General features: G+C 42.2%; 2 protein-coding genes across 5 annotated transcripts; one reads left to right on the top strand and one right to left on the bottom strand.

The window, feature by feature from the left end:
- Window positions 1–13,740: 13,740 nt before the first annotated feature.
- Window positions 13,741–17,174, top strand: LOC147426768 (pentatricopeptide repeat-containing protein At3g09040, mitochondrial-like). 4 transcript variants are annotated; one of them, XM_086498415.1, is made up of 2 exons: window positions 13,741–16,213; window positions 16,377–16,572. In XM_086498415.1, exons 1-2 carry the CDS (start codon window positions 13,946–13,948, stop codon window positions 16,425–16,427), a joined length of 2,319 nt encoding a protein of 772 aa, XP_086354541.1. In that variant the 5' UTR covers window positions 13,741–13,945; the 3' UTR covers window positions 16,428–16,572. The 4 variants fall into 4 exon arrangements, with proteins under 4 accessions (XP_086354541.1, XP_086354540.1, XP_086354542.1 ...); XM_086498414.1 differs by having other exon boundaries at window positions 13,745–14,902; window positions 15,023–17,174; XM_086498416.1 differs by having other exon boundaries at window positions 14,358–14,495; window positions 14,590–17,174.
- On the bottom strand, window positions 16,844–18,980 carry LOC147426769 (polyphenol oxidase, chloroplastic-like). Its single transcript, XM_086498418.1, has 2 exons — window positions 17,178–18,980; window positions 16,844–17,055 (listed from the first exon to the last, which is right to left on the bottom strand). Exon 1 carries the CDS (start codon window positions 18,817–18,819, stop codon window positions 17,209–17,211), a length of 1,611 nt encoding a protein of 536 aa, XP_086354544.1. The 5' UTR covers window positions 18,820–18,980; the 3' UTR covers window positions 16,844–17,055; window positions 17,178–17,208.
- Between the last annotated feature and the right edge of the window lie 2,150 nt (window positions 18,981–21,130).

Consider the following 21,130-nt stretch of genomic DNA (forward strand, 5'->3'; position numbering starts at 1 on the left):
AAAGATAAACTTCCATGTTTGAAGCACTTTTTGCACATCTTTTTGCACAAGCATGATCTACATAGCTGACACATAATCTACACCACCCTGGTACACGCTTATCATTCATGCATTTTTCTATGTTGCACTTTACCGCCCAAAAGACACTAAAGCATGGACACAAAAGACTTTAGGATTACAAATTGAGCTCAAACTTCATCAAACACCAAGTTGAAACCCATAGAAGCACTCAAGGTGAAAGAAGCCCAAAAGGACCCAATACCACACAAATATATCTTAGGCACGCCAAAGATACATCCAGAGGTCCCTGACTCATCAAATTTAGTCACATATGTGTTTATATGACTCAAATGAAGCACCATGTCAAGTTTCATCAAGGTTGACAAAGCGCAACTCCATCAAACACAACAAGCTCTAATAGCAGAGAAAGCGGACAAAGAATTGCCCATAACTCCCACCACAGGGGGTAGAAAGCCATCATACTTCATGCATTTCACTTGCAACACATACACTCCCTATATATCCACTACGACACCAAGTTGCATGCACGCACGCACGCGCACGCGCGTGCACACACACACACACACACACACACACACACACACACACACACACACACACACACACACACACACACACACACACACTCTTACTTCTTAGACGTGCCAAAGATAGCTTTCGTCAAAATTTGTTTTTGTATTGCACCTTAATTGCTGTAATAGATACTCTACTTGTTGGGAATTGTTGGAACAAGTCTGAAAACCATATTCTGATGATTTTCCGTCAGGATCTCTCTCATCAACCTCAAAAGCTCCAAAAAATAAGACTATGAAGGCTAAGTTGGTCGAGCTTCCCGCGTACCAGTTAGAAGAGGATTCTCTAAAGGAAGCAAATGTTACATGGTTGGCCAAGGAATAACTAGAGAGCCAGCATGTCACACTCTATCATGGCATATTCGAAAGTGCACAAGCATCCAAGGTAGAAGGGCAAATGCTTCCCAAAGAAGCTCAAGACCTAGCAAGAGAAGATGTAGTTAGTAGACCACTGTGGGAGGAGATTGGTCTCACAAACTACATCTAGCTAGAACAATGTGGTGTTGACTAAAAGAGCTTATGAGTTATTGCATAGCATTAGTGAAGAGGGTCTGGCCACTATTTCAAATTCGAACAACACTTCCATAGAAGTGAACATCACAAATGACCAGATAGCGGATGCCCTAAGACTACCCAGGGGGAAGCTAATGAGAGACCGCCAATTTCCTAACAATGGCATATTCACTAGAAGATCAACATCATTCGTGGATCTTAAACAGAAAGGGATAGAGAGAGCACTCAGGCTATACCACCAGCACTTCCATTTTTCCTGCACATGCATCAAAGAAAGAGGGATCCAATGAGGTCAACCATGCCCACTATATTCACACCACTTTAGCACATGTAAAGAAGCCAGAGAACGTATCCTTCTTGGGGGCTCCAGAAGTGCTCACAAGGATAGCATATCATGCTATCGGCCAAGTAGACCACCTACCGCTAGCCCTAAAACAAAATTTATGGCTAGCAAGAAAAAATGAATACAAGAAGAAGTACAAACCTGGGCACCACCAGTGCCCACAAGATTACAGAGAAGAATTGTTAATGTCTCAAAAATAGCGGCAAAAACAGACACTGCCGCCGCATCAAAAGCACCTGAAAGTGACAAGGAACAAGAGGAGGAGGAGGAAACTCCCCTAGAAAGAAAAACGAGAGAAACGAGGAAAGCTAAAGTGGATGAGGCAGTGCCCAAGAAATGATCTCGCTCCGCTACACGAGTAGAAGAGCCGACTCAAAGAGCTGCAAGGATAAAAAGAGAATCTATTGCATTCAAGCTCGAAAGAGGGCTCACAGGAGATTTTGAAGAAGAGTGGAAACCATCACCTAAACAGATTAAAATCCGAACCAAGAATCCCATGTACTACAAGGATGACGATCCTTCGGTGGGATTGAACTATCTTTACAAAAGAGAAGAGCGTCAAAGAGAGCAATCCAAGACACATGAAGAAGAATCAACACCACCGAGAGAGGGACAACTCAAACAAGAGCAAGAAATCAAGGAGGAAATTCCACACATTACTCCTCCAAGTGAGAAACCTCGACAAGATGCCAGTGCTCATAATGTAGCAAGTTTGGAAGAATAGACAGAGCCTCCAGAGATGTTTGAACCAAAATCACTTGATAAGTCCAGTATGGACCTTCTGATAGAAGATACACCATCACATCGGCATGAAGCGAGAACTTCCAGATAGGTAGAGATCTTGGAAGAGATTGGTGAGTTTACCAAGTATGCTCTTGAAGCTGTGGACAAGATAAAAGATGAGATTTATGCTCGACATCAACAACTTCATCACCTACATCAACTTCTAGAGTACACAAATGAGAGGCTTGAGATAGACAACTTCTTTAATGAAGCATATCAAGAGGCCATGGCTACAACAAACAAGAAACTAGAAGAGCTGACAACAAAATCCAAAGCGGAATTGGGAGTCCTAAGGACAAAGAACCAGTAGTAAGAGCAACAACTTCAAGAGGTAACCAATGCTTTACAAGACTCCACCTCCTCTGTTCAATGGCTGCAAGTCCAACTCCATATTGCAAATGCTTAGCTACCTAGTCAAAGTCTCGTTGCCAAGAGTAGAATTAATTACTCAACCAGCTCCAAATAACCCCACCAGAGCTACATTGCAAAGCACAGAGGAGGCTCACAAAGCGCTCGAACAACGGATTAAAGACTTTGACATGGAAATAAAGTTGGAATAGATTCATCACCGCGAACTCTCAATTGGCTTCATGCAGAAAGAAGAGGGCTAACAGAGAGAAATAGCACAGCTTAATGAGGAGCTTAGCAAAGCTCAAGAGGAAGCTAGGTCACAAGCATCCACATCAGGAGAGGATCAACCATAAAAAAAACCGGGAGATATGGATGCTTTGCAATTTCTGAATTTTGAAGAAGCAAACACTAAAGAAGGAAATCTCTCGGACTTGTGATTACCCAAAAGGAAGCCAGCCCCTCTGCTTCCCCAAACAGCATGACTGCCAATGAAGAAGCTTTATTGAAGAAGCAAATAGAAGAAGAAATGAAGAATATTTGGAAAGAGGCCATGCACTGGGAAGAAATGATCCTACAAACTATCAATGTCAATCTCCTCACATCGGAAAATGTCCATGAAGATTGGCATAAACAAGCTCTTCCCTACCCACTCATCAAATTTGAAGCGTTGCAGATAAAAGAAGGATTGCTCAAGGATATAGACGCCAACCCTACAATGGTACATCCCAAGTGGCGAGAAACCTGGTTGAACCGACACCCCAGTTATCTCATACTGTATACAAGTGCACCACCGAGTATCAAACAAGATCATGTGCAATGTTCGGTTCCAAGAGTCCGCAGCTAGAAGCAACACTCTATCATACAACAAAAACAACCAACATGGCTCAACTACCCAAGGTTCCCACCACCACTAAATGGCAAGCCCACCGAAGACTACATGGTGGAGAATCTCTGGTCCACTGTACATCTCTTCCGCGGAATATTGAACTTGGCCAGTTGTCGGGGGTTTAAGGGTTTGAAGGTGAGCCGAGTCAGAACCGGGCTACTAGCTGTGGGAAAAGAGAGGGGAAGAAGAAGCACCTCACTGTACAATAGACTAATATATTCTTTGAAATGAATCAAAGTACAAAAATAAATAGATTTGCTAACGCAAACAAGATATGACGCTCGATTGCCAAAGAGGCACCGTTAACATCATCGTAATGTAAATTCGCTGTAGATTAAGGAGTTTAAGCTCCCTCACAATGGGTTAACCCGACTTAATACTGGTAATAGAGAAACAACTTAAGAAACTATGTAAAAGAAGTAGAAGAAGATGGAGAGCTCGCTGTGATCTCTATGGTGATGATGAAGTTCTCCTCTCACCACCGTTGTATTTGCCTTCCAAAATTCTCTTCCTCCTGCTCTTCTTGCTCCAAAATTCGCTTTGTGATTGCCTTCCCAGAAAGAAAAACAAACTTCGACCCTAAAAAAATGCAAAAAATTGGATTTTATAGAGCCCATTGTCTATATTTAGCAAGTCCCCTGAGCGTCGAACGCTTGTCCACTTGACTCCCTGATCTTTGCATGTGAAACTACCTCTTTTAGACGAGTGGAATTTCTCTCTCTCTCTCTCTCTCTCTCTCTCTCTCTCTCTCTCTCTCTCTCTCTCTCTCTCTCTCTCTCTCTCTCTCTCTCTCTCTCTCTCTCTCTCTCTCTCATTGCTCCTAAGCGCACCGCGGGAAGGGATCCTCCCCTAGCACTAGCAATATCGCTAGTGGGAGGTCACCCTTTCCTTCAAAAGTGTTTGACGTGGCAATTGGCCCTACGAGGCCGCCATGTCATCAACCTGCAGTGACTTTGGATGCTACCTTTGATGGAAACCAATAGCAAGGAACGCTTGTGCAGCAATGTACACTGCCATCTACCCCACAGACGCCGCCCATGGCAGCGCCCGCAGGGGTACCACCATGGCCATGCTTGAGAACTTCAAGGGGGAGGCTTTCCCTTGTGATGCCTAAGGAGATCTCACGTTGCAACATATATAGAATAAATTTTTTCCCATTTTTACCTTTATGTGGATTAATTATCGGACATGTGGCAGTCTCCTATAATCTCCCCCCTTTTGTGAGTGTCAAAAACCTCATTAAACTCAAATTTTTCACCCCCTTTAGATCCTTGCAACCTGGTGCTCCAAGATCCAGTGGTCTAGCCATGAAATCCATCAAAAATCTCTCTTTGCCAACTCCGAGTTGTAAAAACTCCATTGTCTTTGGACTTTTCTAAGGCCGTCAATTGACATCGTCAAAAGTGGAAAAAGCTATCTATATCCATCCCTCGGGCTATTGCCCCAAACTTCCATAGGTCATAACTTGGCGCTCGAGAGCCAGAACGGAGAGCTGTCACTTCTTGTTAGCCCCATATGCTGTGTACTACCTTTGCACACCTAGAAGATCTTCCAAAAACACCAGATGGAACATTGATGGAGGCAATCAAGCTGGTATAAAATTGGTCCTAGTGCAACTTCAACTGACAATAACTTGGCAACCAGAACTCTAATTGCCGATCTGATAAGACCAACGTGCTCTAGATGATGAGCACTTCATGCCCATGCACTCACTTCAGGCTTGATTCTTTGCCAGTAAATGCCCAATCTGGTACAAATCTGCAAAACGCTCACCTTAAAACTGGCATAACTTTCTCACATAGCTCCAATCAAGGAGCCGTAAAGACAGGCCTGTGGAGCACTTCAAGTAATGCAATTCTAATCCATAAACTCCCATTTATAATCACTTCAAACATACTCTCTTTTACCATTAACGAGGTAGTTTTTGGCCCTTTAAAGCCGTATCTGGCATACATTTAGCATTAGGCTAGCGTGTTATCAAGTGCTGATCACTGAGCAATAAACACATAGCCTTCAAAGAAGCTTAATATGCATCCCTCTACTTAATTTCCCTCCATGGAAGCGGACATGACATTGCATTATGTTGGTCAAGATCTCAAAGATGCTACTCACCTGCCTACCAAGACGAGATGGAAGGTGCCAGGATGTCCTTCCTCGAAGGCAATAAAGGTCTATGCTATATTTGTTAGGGCAACCTTCGGAGGAAGTGCTCCATGGCTTCTATGCCAGGGTAATGTTCTTACCCTCCTACTACATGTAGACCTTTGAAGAAGCATTCTATACGGGCTTCTTCACCTACATAAGCAAAATCTTTGGTCCAATCATCACAAATCTGCGAGCTCGTTTTGTTAGCTATTCAATCATTGAGCAAAAGAACAAAATCACCATGCACTTCATGTCTACAGAAGACAAAGAACTTCCTCAAGTATCAACACGTAAAGACGACAGAAGGCAGAAAGCCTGACCACTACTTAGCACCCTAAGTAGCTGTGTTGCGGACAACATAGTCAAGGAGAGGGGGAATGTTAACTGCTCAGGTAACAGAAGCATCAAAAGAACAACACCCTTATTTTTCATCCCTATTGATTGTATCAAAACCTCATTATTGATGAGAAATCTTGTAAAAGTCCAAAGTTGTTGTATTATTATTAATTGTCAAAGAGTGTAAAGGGACTGGGGGGCTTCCAAAGTTATAACTTAATGCAGTTCCTAAGCCTTATCATTGATCCCAATCAGCTAGGAATCCATTTCTTAAAACTTGGCTAAGGTATAAAAGCCAATTTTTGTAACTTTTGACCTAATTTTTTGGATAAAATGAAAGCGAGTGTATGTTGCAGTACAATATTGTGAGCTTTCTATGTTTTCAATTGTTCGTGTCTCCCTCGTACGATGTTGCATTGTAATTTTGAGCATACCAACACGCTCGTAGGTTGTGAAAGCTCTTCCTTTCTACGTAAATTTTACGTGATGAAGTTGTGTTTTTAGTTGTGCCTCTCTACGAGTTATTTTCATTCCCTACGCACAATACACGCATTTTTGACCATAGGAATAGATAGAGCACGTTTTAAGAAAGCTATAGAGTGCTTCGGAGGTTGAAAGTGACCTGCCCAAAATAGGATATTTATCTTTGGTGCGATTTTGCCCAAGTGTCAGAAATGACTTTTGAGCACATGGGGATGTTGAGGATACTTTGCACATTCTAGGTAGCAAGTGTCGTTGCATTCGGAGCATCGTAGCTTTACAAATTCATCGGGTTAAGCTTGCCGGTAAGGAAAGTGGCTTTGGATGTTTGACACACGTCTGAGACCAATCTAGGTAAGAGCACATTGGACTTGGGTTTTCGAGAGATCTACATCTCACGGATCGACATTTTATGTTTGTGGTTCTCGCTTTGCTAGCATCGCTATGGTGTGGCTTGGCAGTCGGCTGACATACCTTAAGGTCGTAAATACTTATAATATGGACAAATGGGGACCCGCTGTGGTAAAAGAAAATCCTCCATAAGAAACCACCTAAATTGAGGAATTATTGATGAACCCACTTAAATTGAGTAATTATTTAAAAAACCACCTAAATTGGAGCTTGAGGGATATGTCTTAAAGAATTCTAGAGTCATGAGAAGGCATAAGAGTGACAATCAAAACATTGAGGTTGATTATTGGTAGCAGTTGAAACCAATGAACTCTTGTGTGAACTATGCATCCTAAACAGTGGCCACTCTAGGATCTGAAAGTTTTTTCTATCTTATAGATGTCTCCCTTCGTAATCGAGTCACATGGTAATAGCCACTCTTCAAGTTAATCATTGAAAATACATTTTTCCCGTTGAAACACTCTAGGATTTACTTGATGCAAGCCATAGAAAACATATTTGTGACCGTCATCTTATTGAGGGTGCTTGAATCCACACATAACCTCAATGAGCCATCTTTCATATGGACCAATAGAATAGTATCAACAAAAGGACTTACACCGGGATGTATAAACACCCTATCCAACAGCTCATCTAGTTTGTGATCTAGCTCCTCTTCATTAGCCTTGTTCCTCAGATACGGTATGACACTTTCCTACACACGAGGTCCAGCTCATAATCATCGCTATTTATGGATGGCATGATTTGCGTTTGAAGTCAAAATATTGCCAAAATCTTGTCAATTCTTTAAAAAATCTTTGCTACAGTTTTCTACTTAATTTATGCATCTTTCATCACAGTTTTGGGTTAACATAGTGTCTATTTAGTGCCAAAACTTTATCAAAATTTTCCATAGTTTTGACTATTGGTTTATGTGTTTTTGTCTAGCATGTTTTTGCTAAGATATTGTCCATCAACTATCAGAACTTTGATAAAAAAATTTCCAAGAGTCTTTCATAGTCTTCTAGTGGCACCTACTTTCCTAATGGCTCTATTTTTTAAAAAAATTGATTTCTTCAGAATATTTTGACTATTTTCTATTTGATAAAGCTAAATAACCTTCTACATGCAACATTAGAGGCATTTTAGTGTAGTTGCCACCTTCAAAAGATTTTGACTATTTTGTATTTAATAAGGCTAAATAACCTTCCACATGCAACATTAGTGGCAATTTAGTGTAGTTTCCACGACTCATATCATAGTTGCGGCCACTTGGTCATTGTTCATGGATGCCATTGGGCTCCTATGTATCTGGTTGCCACAATCATGCATATTAACCTGCAATTGGAGTAAAGATTTGCTTACCTCCTTCCCTTTAGCCTCCCCCTCCTCTCTTTAGATTGCACATTGAGATTGCAATTTCAATGACTCTTATTTTTGTGTGTGTGTGTGTGTGTGTGTGTGTGTGAGAGAGAGAGAGAGAGAGAGAGAGAGAGAGAGAGAGAGAGAGAGAGAGAGAGAGAGAGAGAGAGAGAGAGAGAGGAACCTCAAACTCAAATACTTTACTATGACACCCCGCCACTACCTTGCGTGCCTGAACGTAATCTTCTAGGTTTGCACGTAGCTAGAACTCTTGAACTTCTAATGTTACAAACCTTCACAAACCCAAAGCTTCAATTTTCTATCAAAAATTTCAAGAAGATTTTTCCAATAAAAATGAGTTGGTGGGCAGCTTCCCCATCAAACAATGAGCTTTACAATATAAGTAATTTTGATGGTAGCATTTTTCTTTATGGATAAGAAAAATTCTAAGATGTCCAAAAGAAGCAGTTAAAGCTCTTGTTTGGTTTGTTATTTATGCTACCATGTTCGGTAAGGATTGGATTAAGTTAGATGCATTGACAAAGTCTGCCATCATTGAACATAAGGACAAAGCTATGTAGCACTTATGAGAAAGAACCTACTACAAATAAGGTTTACCTTATTTATAGTAATTTCTTAGTGATATTTAACTTATCAAGGAATCCTTTGATTGGAGGATGAAAGAACTTTTTGCTTCTCACTTAAATTTTTAGCCACTTATAAGCCCAAAATTTCAACTTGGATGAGGAAGTGAAAGCTATATATTTGTCATCCTCATTACCATAATCATGGGACACAAATGTTTCTATTTTCAATAATTCTACGCCACCTAATGGCACCCTAAAATTTGATGATGTAATTGGGTGCTTGCTTTCTAAAGAGATTAAATGGAAGTTAGTGGATCAAGGCAAGCGAAGTGCCTTCCTCAATGTCAATCAAGGGAGAAATAAATTTTAGTGCAATAAATTGCATGGACAATCGCAATTAGTTTGAGATAATAGAACATTGAAGTTTTTCATTGTAGGAAGAGGAGTCACATCCAGGAAAGTTGATATAAGTGGGAAAAAGAGAAGAAGTAGGAGAAGCATGAGGATGACAAGAAAAGAGCCAAGCTACTGGAAATAAATGCCATCACTAGTGATGGTGGATTCTATTTGACTCTTCTCTAAATGCATGTTTCTTGACAAGTAAGGATGGCTCATTCATCCAAGATGGATTTTGGATTCTAGCGCATCCTTTTACTCCTCAAAGAGAAAGGTTCACTACGTATGACGAGAGAATAAGTGGATGTGTATATTTATGCAAAGATTTTTCTTGTAAATTTTTTGGTGCTTGCAAATAGTTCATAGTTTGTGCTTAAGAATGTGGAACACATGCCTAGTCATATAGACAGTTTGATTTCTACTATATGCGGTTAGACAATTGTGGCTATCATACTTGCTTTGATCATAGCAATTGGAAGATTCAGAGAGGATCTTTGGTTTTGGATAGAGCAAATAAGTGTGGTACTCTTTATACTTTATGCATGTCCACAATCAAAGATCATGTTATAAACAGACGAGTAGCCAAATACCTCTTTATGGCTGTCATGAAAATTAGCTTTTGCCTTTCTAAAAGTATTTTTCATGATAGCCATTTAAGTCCGAGGAAAATAAAAGAGAATAGGTGAAGTAGATCAAAGTGCATACAAACAAGCTCGGTCAAAGGCTTGGGGCTAAAGGAGAGTAGTCTATAAAAGAGCAAGGATAATTGTTGTTTAGTTATCCAGGTCAAAGGTACAGATTAAGGAAGGATGAATTTATCCCGAGTGGGCCTTGATCAAAGGTACGGACGAAGGAGTTACCTAGAGCAATTATAAGTCTAAAAATAAAAAATAGCTGTGTTAATTTTAATAATATTAGCGGGTTTTGGGACCAGCTTCGTGGTACATCCAAATCTCTGAGCTAAGATTTTACAAAGGAAGTGAAGTTCTGCAGTCCAAGGGTCAATCTAACCTTTACCAGAGTCCATTCTAAATTAACAAGTTCTAAACTAGAAACTAGGCTCTAGCCGGATCGGCTTCATAAAGCCTCCATAGGATAGTGCAAAGGTTTTGCACCCGAGCCGGTAAATCTAAAGATAAATCTATGGTTTTTAATTAATGCAAGGGAAAATTAAAAGTCTTAGGTTAGATCAGCTCCACCATTTTTGGTAAGTTGACTCCATACCTTCTCTTCCAAGTTTGGATAGGCCACATGCCCAAAGTAGCTTGCACTTGCTTTGTGAAAATTGGTGTGTGTGTGCGTGTGAGTAAGTACACCCTTCCCAAAGACAAGTCAAAAGAAAAGGGGGGACTATTTCTTTTCAAGATAGCAAGGAGGGGCAACTGTCAAAGTATGCACTTGTTGCATTTTTGAATGTTTACTTCTTATTGGTCCTTGTAACAAGTATTCCATTTGAGAACTTTTGGCAAGTGGAGCAAAAAGAGAAGGCGCTCGTCGGATTTTCTCACCCTTTCTCATTTTTTTCTTTCATTCTCAAGTGTCCAAGAGTGGCTAAGCAAGTGTTCTCAAACTCCCTCTTACATGGGAGCTCAAAGGTGGGTTTTCTTACACAAGAGCTTGGCTATGGATGCAAATCCAAGCAAGTGAGCTCATCATCTTCTTCTTCTTCCCCTTCTCTATTATTCTAGCTATGCTTAAGCTTTGCCATGGACTAAACATACTAGAAATTATTGTTTCTTTGCTTAAGAAATACCTCTCGTCACACTCATCTACCTCTTTCTCCGCAATTCTTTCTCCCTAATGGGATGTTTAAGGCTTGGGAAGGAGGGTTACACCATGGAATCATGAAGCTCATTATCTTTTTGGTTAGAGGAAATATCCACTAGAGTACAATCTTGTATTGTAATCAAGGCTCTCTTTGAGAGAATTATAATACAAAGTCCTTTTGGAGGGGGGAACGTGGAGGGGGGCCCGACTCCAAGAAAATCCGGCCCTCAATAAGTTGCCAGTCTTAATTTTGTAATTCTCTTCAAATTATGTGCATGATTTCATGTTCTAATGTTTGAAAATGGTACAATGAAATCAATCTGACACAATCTAAAGTTCTCCTCCTCTTAGAGGAAAGCTTCCCTTTCATAATTGAATTGTGTTTGTTCGTAAGAAAATACTAGATTCTTTAACAATGGCATAGTCAACTAGAACATTTGAATCAAAATGGAATGAAAGCTCTATCTCATTTAAGTCTTACCTCTTCTCATCACATTTCAAATTTTGAAATTTGTGAGCATTTTGTGTATGGTATGCCAGATATGCTGGTTACAGTCTGTTAAATAAATAGTCTGTTCAGATGTGTGTGGGCTTCTGCCTACTGAATCACTACTGTGGCTCTACATATTTTGTCACTTTTATAGATGATGCAAATCACAAGGTTTAGATGTATCCACTAAACCATAAAAAGATGATGCCTAAGATCATAAAGTAAAGATAGATTCATTCGTTCAAAACCAATTAGCCACGAAGCTTGGCTGCTCAAGGATTGATAATGCTGGAGAGTATGTCTCCAATGACTTTCGTGAAGTTGTCATATGGATTTTGGATTGAATCTCTAAAGACTGTAATTTATGTGATCATTGAATAAGACACTTGATGATGGCATTTCAGAAGAAGCATGGAGTGAACAAAAGCTATCATATGATCATTTGTAGGTCTTTAGTTGTGAGTCATTTCTTCATATGCCTAAATAGCTTAGAAAGCAGATAGAGCCGAAGTCTACAAAGTGCATTTTTGTTCGCTATGAAGACAGTGGTGAACCCAATTATAGCATGTGGGATGTAGTTTCTCTAGAGAATGTAATCAATGAGAAAAAAATTCACAAAATCCTCTCAACAAAATTGCGACGGCGAGGAAAGCTTGGTTTCAAGATGTTATGCCACATGTCCATGAACAAAGACAAGAGGTTGTCCATGCGCCATGGAGTAAAGAAAGTTTGAAAAATGATGCCCTCAGTAGAGTTGACTATGTAGAGAGTAGTGGTAGTACATCAAGTGGTGTCAAGATGCCAACGGGACACTTGATTCCTTATGCAAAGCCGACTGCTTGAGAAGGTCAACAAAGGTTTCCAGAGCGCCTAAGACATTTGTGTTGAACGCATATTAAAGTATCTCAATGGATTGTGGTGAGCAGTCTTGCTATGATGGGTCTATGCTATGGGATGGCAAGCTTGAGTAGAAGAGTGCTATGAAATTAGAGATGGATTCTTTGAAGAAGAATAAGGCTTGGTACTTAGTACCTTTGTCAAAAGGGAAAAATACTTTGCTGTGTAAGTGTGTCTACAAGTTGAAGATCACAGTCAATGATAGGAAGCAAGGCTAGATTGATTGCCAAAAGTTTCAAACAAAAACAATGCATACATTTTGATGATTTATTTTTACTAGTTGTCAAAATGACTACCTTGCAGATAGTACTTGCTTCGTTGCCAAAAGGACATGGGGATAGTTTAAATGGATGTTAAAACAATGTTCTTACATGGTGCTTTTTATGAGAACACTTACATGCAACGACTAGAGGGTCTTGTTGAAGATGGCAAAGAGAAGTTGGTGTGCAAGCTTAAGAGAAGCTTTATGGTTTGAAGGAGGCACCATGTGAATGGTATCATAAGTTTGATGCTTTTGTGAAGTGTCAAGGGTAGAGGCAGAGCGAAATTGATCATTGCCTCTATACAAAGAAAACTACAAATGGTAGTCTTTTTATCTCAATTCTTGATCCTATATGTGGATGATATGATCATTGCTAGGAAGAACAATCTTAAGTAAATGCATTGAAGGCGAAGTTACATAAGAACTTTGACATGAAGGATTTGGGTGAAGCAAACCGTACTCTTGTTATGCGCACTACGTGGGACATGTCAAAAAAGGATCTTTCTTTGCCACAAAAAGAGTACATGCGTTTCAATGTGGAAGAGGGGAAGCCGTTATCTACTTCATTGCCTCCACATGTGAAACTTAGCCAAGAGGATTGTTTCAAATGTGATGAGAATGAAGGTGAGATGGCTTAGATTCCTTATGCATATGCCATTGGTTCCTTGATGTATGCCCTAATTGGGACTCGACACGACATTACATTTGCAGTGAGAGTTGTTAGTAGATTTATGGTGAATCCTGGCAAGACGCATTAGGAGACAACGGAAGGTGTGATGAGATATTTGAATGGTATAGAAGAGTTGTGTGCTTGCTTTGAAAGGACGCATGTTTAATTGACTACATGGATGCAAATTGTGCAAGGAATGTAGACCGCGGTATAACTACAATAGGCTATTTTAAACCATTCACTAGTAGTTCAATATTCATCGCTCTTGAGAAGTTTGCACAATGTTGATTGTTTATGGGTATGGATAGAGATTCAAACCGTAGATACCTTAGCCTATATGTTTATAACTTGCTTAAAGTTACATTGGCCTTTAAGTGGGAGGTTGTTGGGTATAGGGCCGCTCATCCACCTACTAACGCACTAGCTTTATTCCTTCCATCCTCATTGGGGGGAGACTAAGCTACATTACTATGGAGAAAGGGGGGCAGAGAAAGGGACATGAAGCAAGCCACAAAAGATGAACACCTTGTGCTTCCATCCTCTCTAAACTTTAGGCTTCCCTGCTTCTGTCCTGTCTGAACATAGCGTCATTTTAAAAATATAACTGTCTTTCAACCAAGATACTCTTTTCTGATGATGAGAGGAGGATGACAGTTAATTCCTCTTGAGGGACTGCAAGTTCTACAAATTTCGAATGAGATGGGGTGCCAAGACAGAAAAGGTGCTTGCAGGAACTAGTTCTATTCTCTCACCAACGCCAGGATTTTCGCGGAAGGCAGTCCTGCGCTCTTCTCCTCTTCTGTCCGCATCGACATGCTCATCAACAGCAGTAGCCGTCTCCATAGAGCACGCTTTCCATCCCTCAGAGTACCCGACAGATCTATTCACATACACAGCTTTAGTGCAAAAATGTGGGCTTGCCAAGGCTCTCCCCCATGGCCACCTGCTTTATGCCCTCATCGTCATGGACACCCCCTTTTGTGGCAACACCCATCTCTTGAGCCTCCTCGTGCAAATGTATGGCCAGTGCATCGCCCTAGACGATGCAAATGCTGTGTTTGTACATATGCAAGAGAAAAATGTCTACTCTTGGAATATCATGATGGGTGTGAATGCAAAGCTTGGGATGTGGTTGAAGGCGGGTGAGTTATGCCGTCGTATGCTGCTCGAAAGTGTCCTCCGGGATAAGTATTCGTTTGTCAACACCTTTTCTGCATATGCAGGACTCCGCAATGTCTTTGAAGGTAAGTCATTGCATGCTGGATTTGCATGCACAGAGCTTGAAGAGGATGTGATAGTGGGGACTGCACTTATTAATTTATATGGGCATTGTAGCAGCACAAAGACTGCAGCGATGACGTTTGAGAAACTGCGAGAACCTGACCTGGTAGCATTTAACGCCCTGATTGCTGTGCATGCACAGCAAGGGCAAGGAACGTCAGCTTTTCAGCTTTTTGAACACATGATGCAGCAGGGTTTTGTGCCAAACAGAGTCACCTTCCTCGCTGTTGTGGATGCGTGCGATTCTTCTGCTAGTTTATTTACTGGCAAGAAGTTTCACGCGAATGTCAGCTGCACTGAATATGAATCCGACGCATTTGTACTAACCACTTTCATGAGCATGTATGGCAAGTGCAATGATTTGGAAATGGTAAGTGTCTTGTTTGACAGGATGAGTGAGCGTAATGTTGTCTCATGGAACGCTTTCATTGCTGTGCATGCACATCAATATCACAAAGATAATGTGCTTCAACTTTTTCTTCAAATGCAGGAGGAAGGTTCGCTACCTGACAAGGTCACATTCCGGACTATTCTTTGTTCATTTACAGGACTTTCAGATTTAAGCAGAGGAAAATTTATACACGTTTATGTTAGTTGCTGTGCGTTTGACACAGATGTAATAGTAGGAACAGCACTTTTTGGTATGTATGGGAGGTGTGGCAGCTTAGAGAGTGCTCGTGAGCTGTTCAATAATATGGTCAAGAAGGATTTAGTTGCATGGAATGCCATGATCACATTGTATGCTCAAAACGAGCTTGGTGGGAATGCTGTACTGGATCTTATTCAGCAAATGCAAATAGCTGGTGTGTCTCCAGACAAGGTTACTCTCACAAGCGGTTTATCCGCTTGTGTAAGTGTTAGTTTAGAGTCTGCACAGAGACTATTTGAGAAGGTTAGGGATCGAAATGTGTTGGCTTGGAATGCCATGCTAGGAGCATGTGAGCAACAAGGTTACAGGGTGCATGCATGCCATTTGTTTGTACAAATGCTAGAGGAAGGAATTACACCAGACAAGGTGACGTATTTAATACTGCTTTCGCTATATGCCAGTATTGCGGCATCAGTGGAAGGCTACTGTGTGCACACATCGATAATTTATTTCCAATTAGATTCAGATGGGCCACTTGTCTCTGCATTATTGAGTATGTATAGTAAATGTTGCTGCATAGATGAGTTTCACTGTGTATTTCGTGGGACTCTCGCTCGAGATGTCGCTATCTTTAATGGATTTATGACGGCTTGCGCAGATCATAGAGATACCAAGGAGGTGCTTCAAATTTGGGGCCAGATGCTGCAAGAAGCAGTAATTCCGGATGAAATTACGTGCATAGGGATACTTGATGCGTGTGCAGCCAAAGGCACTCTTGCAGTTGGCAAGTTTGCGCATGCACGCATCATTAAAAGCGATTATAGATCGGATATAAGTGTTGCAACCTCTCTTTTCAACATGTATCGCAACTGCAGTAATCTGGAGGAGGCACTCTTTGTTTTTAGCAGCATAGTACAACATGATGCAATATCATGGACAGCCATCATCTCAGCCAGCGCTGAACAGAAACAAAGTGAGGTTGTTCTTCAGCTGTTTCATCAAATGCAGATCGAAGGTGTGCATGCAGATAGTGGGGTGTATGTGAATGTCCTTACGGCATGTGCTGATGAGGCAGCATTAACAGAAGGCAAGGTAATTCACTCCCAGATTCTTTACAACGTTACAAAGCCAGATATTATTCTTGAAAATGCGTTGATAAACATGTACAACAAGTGTGGATGCATGAATTATGCCCAAATAGAGTTCACGAAAATGGAAGGCCGAGATGTTCTTACTTTCAATATCATGATTGCAGGCCTGGCACAGCATGGGCATGGCATGGAAGCACTCCAACTCTTTAATCTGATGCTACAGGAAAGAACAATTCCAAATGAATATACCTTCAGTAGTATGCTTTGTGCATGTAGTCATGGGGGCCTTGCCGAGGAGGGCCGTACTTGCTTGGTCGAATTTGATCGTCATTATTTTTGGAGACCAAGCATAAAGCACTTTGATTGTCTGGTTGATCTCTTCGGGAGGAGTGGCCAGCTAGAGGAGGCAGAGTGTTTGCTTAATGAAGTTCCCTTGCAACCCACGAGTGTGTCCTATATGACTTTGCTTGGCGCAGCAAAAGTGCAGTTGGACATTTGTAGGGGTGGACTTATATCAAAGTATCTACTTGAGCTGGACTTGGAGGATGCCTCATGCTATGTAGCACTAGCCAATCTTTATTCTTTGACAAATTGTGAGGCTGATTTTAAAATGTAGATGTACAGAAATGGCTTCTTTTTTGACATAAAACTCCCATGCTCTTGGATTTTATTGCATTTAAAGTCGTAACAGAGATCATTCAGAAGGGTTTACCGATCGACATGTGCTCGCTAGCCATCCCATTGTGATTGACAGAACTTGTGATTTTGAAGGGATGGATAGTTGGTGCCCTTTTTGTCGGCACTTCAATCATCTATGCTCACATGGATCGCCTTCATGACAGCCTGGGAAGTGTTAAAACAATCGTTACCCTGAGAGCCACCTCATTATCTCATGGCCTCTTGCATACTCTCAAGAGTCTTTTTACTAAACACACTCTGAATCAAATATTACAATTCACACTTACATGACCCATCACGTCATGTTAGAGTTGTCAATCATCGGTATTGGATGGCAATCGACCCAGAGATGGTAGCCGGGGCCGAGGGACCATTTGTGGAGCCGAACTTGGGCACGAGCGTGACAACCACATAGTCCTGATGCGTCAGACTGAGGTCACGGATGCGGGAGGTGATGTCGATGGAGATGGAGGGCCTGGTGTTGGCAGCGAAGTTGAACAGGCGGACCTGATCCACGGCTCTGTGGCAGCCCACATACTCAGGACACCCCATCGTAGTGCCATTGTTGGCAGATGGGAGGTTCAGGTAGATGGTGAAGAAGCTCTGGAACCCTTCCGGCCACGTAGTGCCATTGATAACCAGATACTCTGTTGTGCTAGTACTAGAATTAGGGGCAGGCCAGCTAGGGTCCCTTTGCAGCAGGACAGAGCACGGCTTGTCAATCGGGCTCGCTAGCATGCAGATGGTGTCGTTTGGGGTGAGCGTCGCAACCCCTCGACTTAGCCTGACTGGGACTGAGTCCTTCCATGGCAAGTCTAGGTCCTGATACACATAGCCGAGTGCCTTTGTGTCGAGCGCATCCCCTGCTCGCACCCTTACCAACTCTGCATTCTCGTCATAGAAGACAAACTCTGTGTTTAGGAAGTCTTCGTCACGCAGGTTATGGTTCCCATCAAAGGAGCACCACACCTCCCACATCCTGTCGATCTGTGTGTGGTGCGAATAGAAGATGGGGTCACGCCCACTGGCGTAGAGGGCACCCATGTCCTTCCAGCCGACCTGGGTGTAGTCCCCAGTCCACTCATGGACGGTGCCATGGGGCTCATCCTCTGCCGAGGCGGGGCCGGGATAGGCACTGTCACCGTGCCTGTAGGGCTTGCCGAAAAACTTCTCCTGCGAGCCAGCCTCTTGGATCATTGTCCGGTACATGGTGTGGGCGTTTTCCCGGAGCTGGATCTCGGGAGGGACATCGTCAGAGCTAGGGTTGGTGTCGAGTGAGAGAATGGCGGGAGGGGCGTGCAGCGGGTTGCGCAGGGGGTCTTGCAGCGCGGGGATCTCGGCAAACAACCATGGGATGCTGCTGCCATTGGGGTGGTCGTAGTTCCAGAAGGGTAAAGCGAAGGGGGGAAGGCCTTCATCTTCTCCATTGTCATGCAGCAGCTTGGCAAGCATGCGCTCGTGGAAGTAGACGTACCAGCGGTGGAAGGGGTAGAAGAGCCAGCAGCCGTGCACCTGGAAGCGTTGCGTGGAGTTGCGCTGGGTGTAGATGGAGTTGCAGTAGGCGCAATGGATGTTGGCCTGCTGAATGAAGGAGCGAGGATCATCTGGAGGAAGGGCTCGCATGAGGGTGTAGGCACGGGCGAGCCTATTGGCGTAAGCCTGGTCGGCTGCATGTGCAGGCCTGCGCACTCTCAAGGGGGATGTGGAATTTGGGCTTGGGCTGAAGAGCCTGGGTGCATAGCCGGCCGGCGGTGGGCAGCAGTTCAAACCCGATTGCAACTCCTCCTTGGGCACAAAGAGGGGGGCCAGGCAGGTGCTCACGTCTGGCGCAAGAATGCTACTCTCAACTGCCGCTGCTACATCACGCCCAGCTCCTGCGAGGTACAATACACTCACTATGCACAGAAAGCTTAAGATTGCCATTGCCATCTACCGAAACCATCACAAAGCTAACTCATCTTATTATACAACTCTTCAGATCGTATGTCTTATTCGCTGTGCAGTGCGCTATTCAATGTAGCGTGCCTTTGTTGTTAGCACTTGCCATTGCCTTTCGGCCGAGGCTGTTTCAGCTCGTGTACAAGGGAGCACCTTCCTCTTATTCTCTCCGTCTCTTATCTGTAGAAGAACCCCCCCCCTTGGATAAAGCGCACGGGGTGCACTCGAGGGATCAACGGCCCGAGTGCATCCCACCGTTGGATCTCAGCTGGTTGGGAAAAAAAAAGCGTGCCGCCTGTCCCACTCCCGCCTCGAGCTCGTGACCCCTTTCCACCCACTCGTAGACCTCAACCATCTCGCCTAACGCGCCTCCATGCAAGCAATGCGCCTTTAACTATATAAAAATTTGCTCTCTCTAGGCGCGTCGATCCAACGGCCTAAAGCCCTCCGCTCTGCCGATCGCGCTCCCCATCGTCGATCCCTCGAGTGACACCTCGTGTCACTTATAAACCAAAAAAAGGGGGGGGGGGGGGGGGGGGGGGGGGGGGGGGGGGGGGGGGGGGGCGGGGACGGGGGGCTCTCAAGAAAAGAAGTTATAGACAAATTCTCATTATAATTCCAGCATTGCAAATTGAGCTTTTGCAAAGGAGGGGGTGCATATCTAGTTAGGTGCCGTTGGGGGCAAGAGAGCTCTCTCTTGAGTAGTAGCTCATGATGTTGAACCCAATAGTGAAAAATGATGATAAAAGAGCTTATTTCTCACATTGGAAAATGTCAAAAACTTGTTGAAATGTGTGTGTGCACATGTAAGTGTGTGTGTGTAAGCGAGTGCACACATATCTATCTTCAAACTCCTTGTTCTTTGACTTTTGTGCAAAAGTCAAGTTGCCCACCTTTTTGAAATATAATAATAAGAGCCGAGTCCCCCTAGTATTTGTAGGATTAGTGAGGCTTGTGGAACACATTGTGTCACACACTTTTGTCCAAATGTATGCAGATGAGATCGTAAAAAGCGATTGGTGGATTGAGGTATCCACCCGTAGTGGGCAGAGTTAGCTTGCTGGACCACCTTGCCCATCTATGACAGCCTATGGACATCGAAAAGAGAAGGCATGTGCATGCAAAAGGCATGTTCAAGTTCTGTTGTTCCGCTCACATAAGTGATATTTGACCAACTATCTTATGCTAGTTTGTTGCAAATTCCATGCACATATAGATTATCCACAAACGATCCCTCGTGCTATAAAGTACTTGTCCAAAAAAGCCCTTGTAGAGCTTGTTTGGCATTTGGATGTGAAAATTGTAGTCCATAAGAAGCTTGAAAATTGGAGATTGAAAGTGAGTGGAGAGAGAGCTTGACATGATTATAATGAGGGAAAGATGCAAAGCTAAAGTAAATGAAGAGTTTTGTTTGGTTAGTCTCAAGATTGAGGAAAAAATAAGTATCAAGCTTACTACTATTTTTTTGGAATGTGTCTCTTTTACGTTGCTAAAAGGATGAGTGCTACATAATTGCACAAGATCGTTGAAAACAAGTGAAAGGGTCATGGTCGCTTTCTGAAACAATAAGAAAATGATAAAATCATTAGGTTGAGTTTAACTAGGATTATATAAGGTAAAGCATTGTTAGGAATATCTCTTTTATTAAGGAACTGAGTTCCCCTCCTTGTAAAGAAGCAAACCGGAAATAATAGTCAAATTTTTGAATTTGCAAGATTTTTGAACTAAGTTCTCACATATTTCACCATTTTTTCTTCCCTTTACCATGGTTTGCTCATTTAGTGTGTGTGTGTGTGTGTGTGTGTGTGTGTGTGTGTGTGTGTATATACACATATATATGTGTATATGTATATCTATATATATATATATGTATGTGTGTGTAAAATAAATAAATATATATATGTGTGTATGTATGTATATGTATAAAATTTACTAGAATTACGCAAGGTGAAGCTTCACTTTAGCATTCTAAAAGAGTAGAATGCAAGTGAAGTTTAGCCGTGTAAGGATGTGAAATGAAAGGTGAAATAAAAAGATTCATTTAATATTTTAAAATAAAAATAACATTTAAGGTAAGTCTCCATCATGGCATTGAAAACAATGAAAGTATGCCTAACCCAACTCAACACTAAGGCTTCTTTTTGAAAGCCAAATAGAATGGGGTCTAGATTGAAATATGAAGGAATCTAATCCAATAATGACACTTACAAAAACAAGGTAAAGGATCACGTCTGCATTCTCACAAGAAGATTTAGAAATTTTCTCATGTAGGAAAACGAAGTCTTTTTCATATGATGCATAA

The sequence above is a fragment of the Adiantum capillus-veneris genome, chromosome 24 (assembly GCF_014529385.1).
Source record: "Adiantum capillus-veneris isolate H3 chromosome 24, ASM1452938v2, whole genome shotgun sequence".
Classification (NCBI taxonomy): Eukaryota; Viridiplantae; Streptophyta; class Polypodiopsida; order Polypodiales; family Pteridaceae; genus Adiantum; species Adiantum capillus-veneris.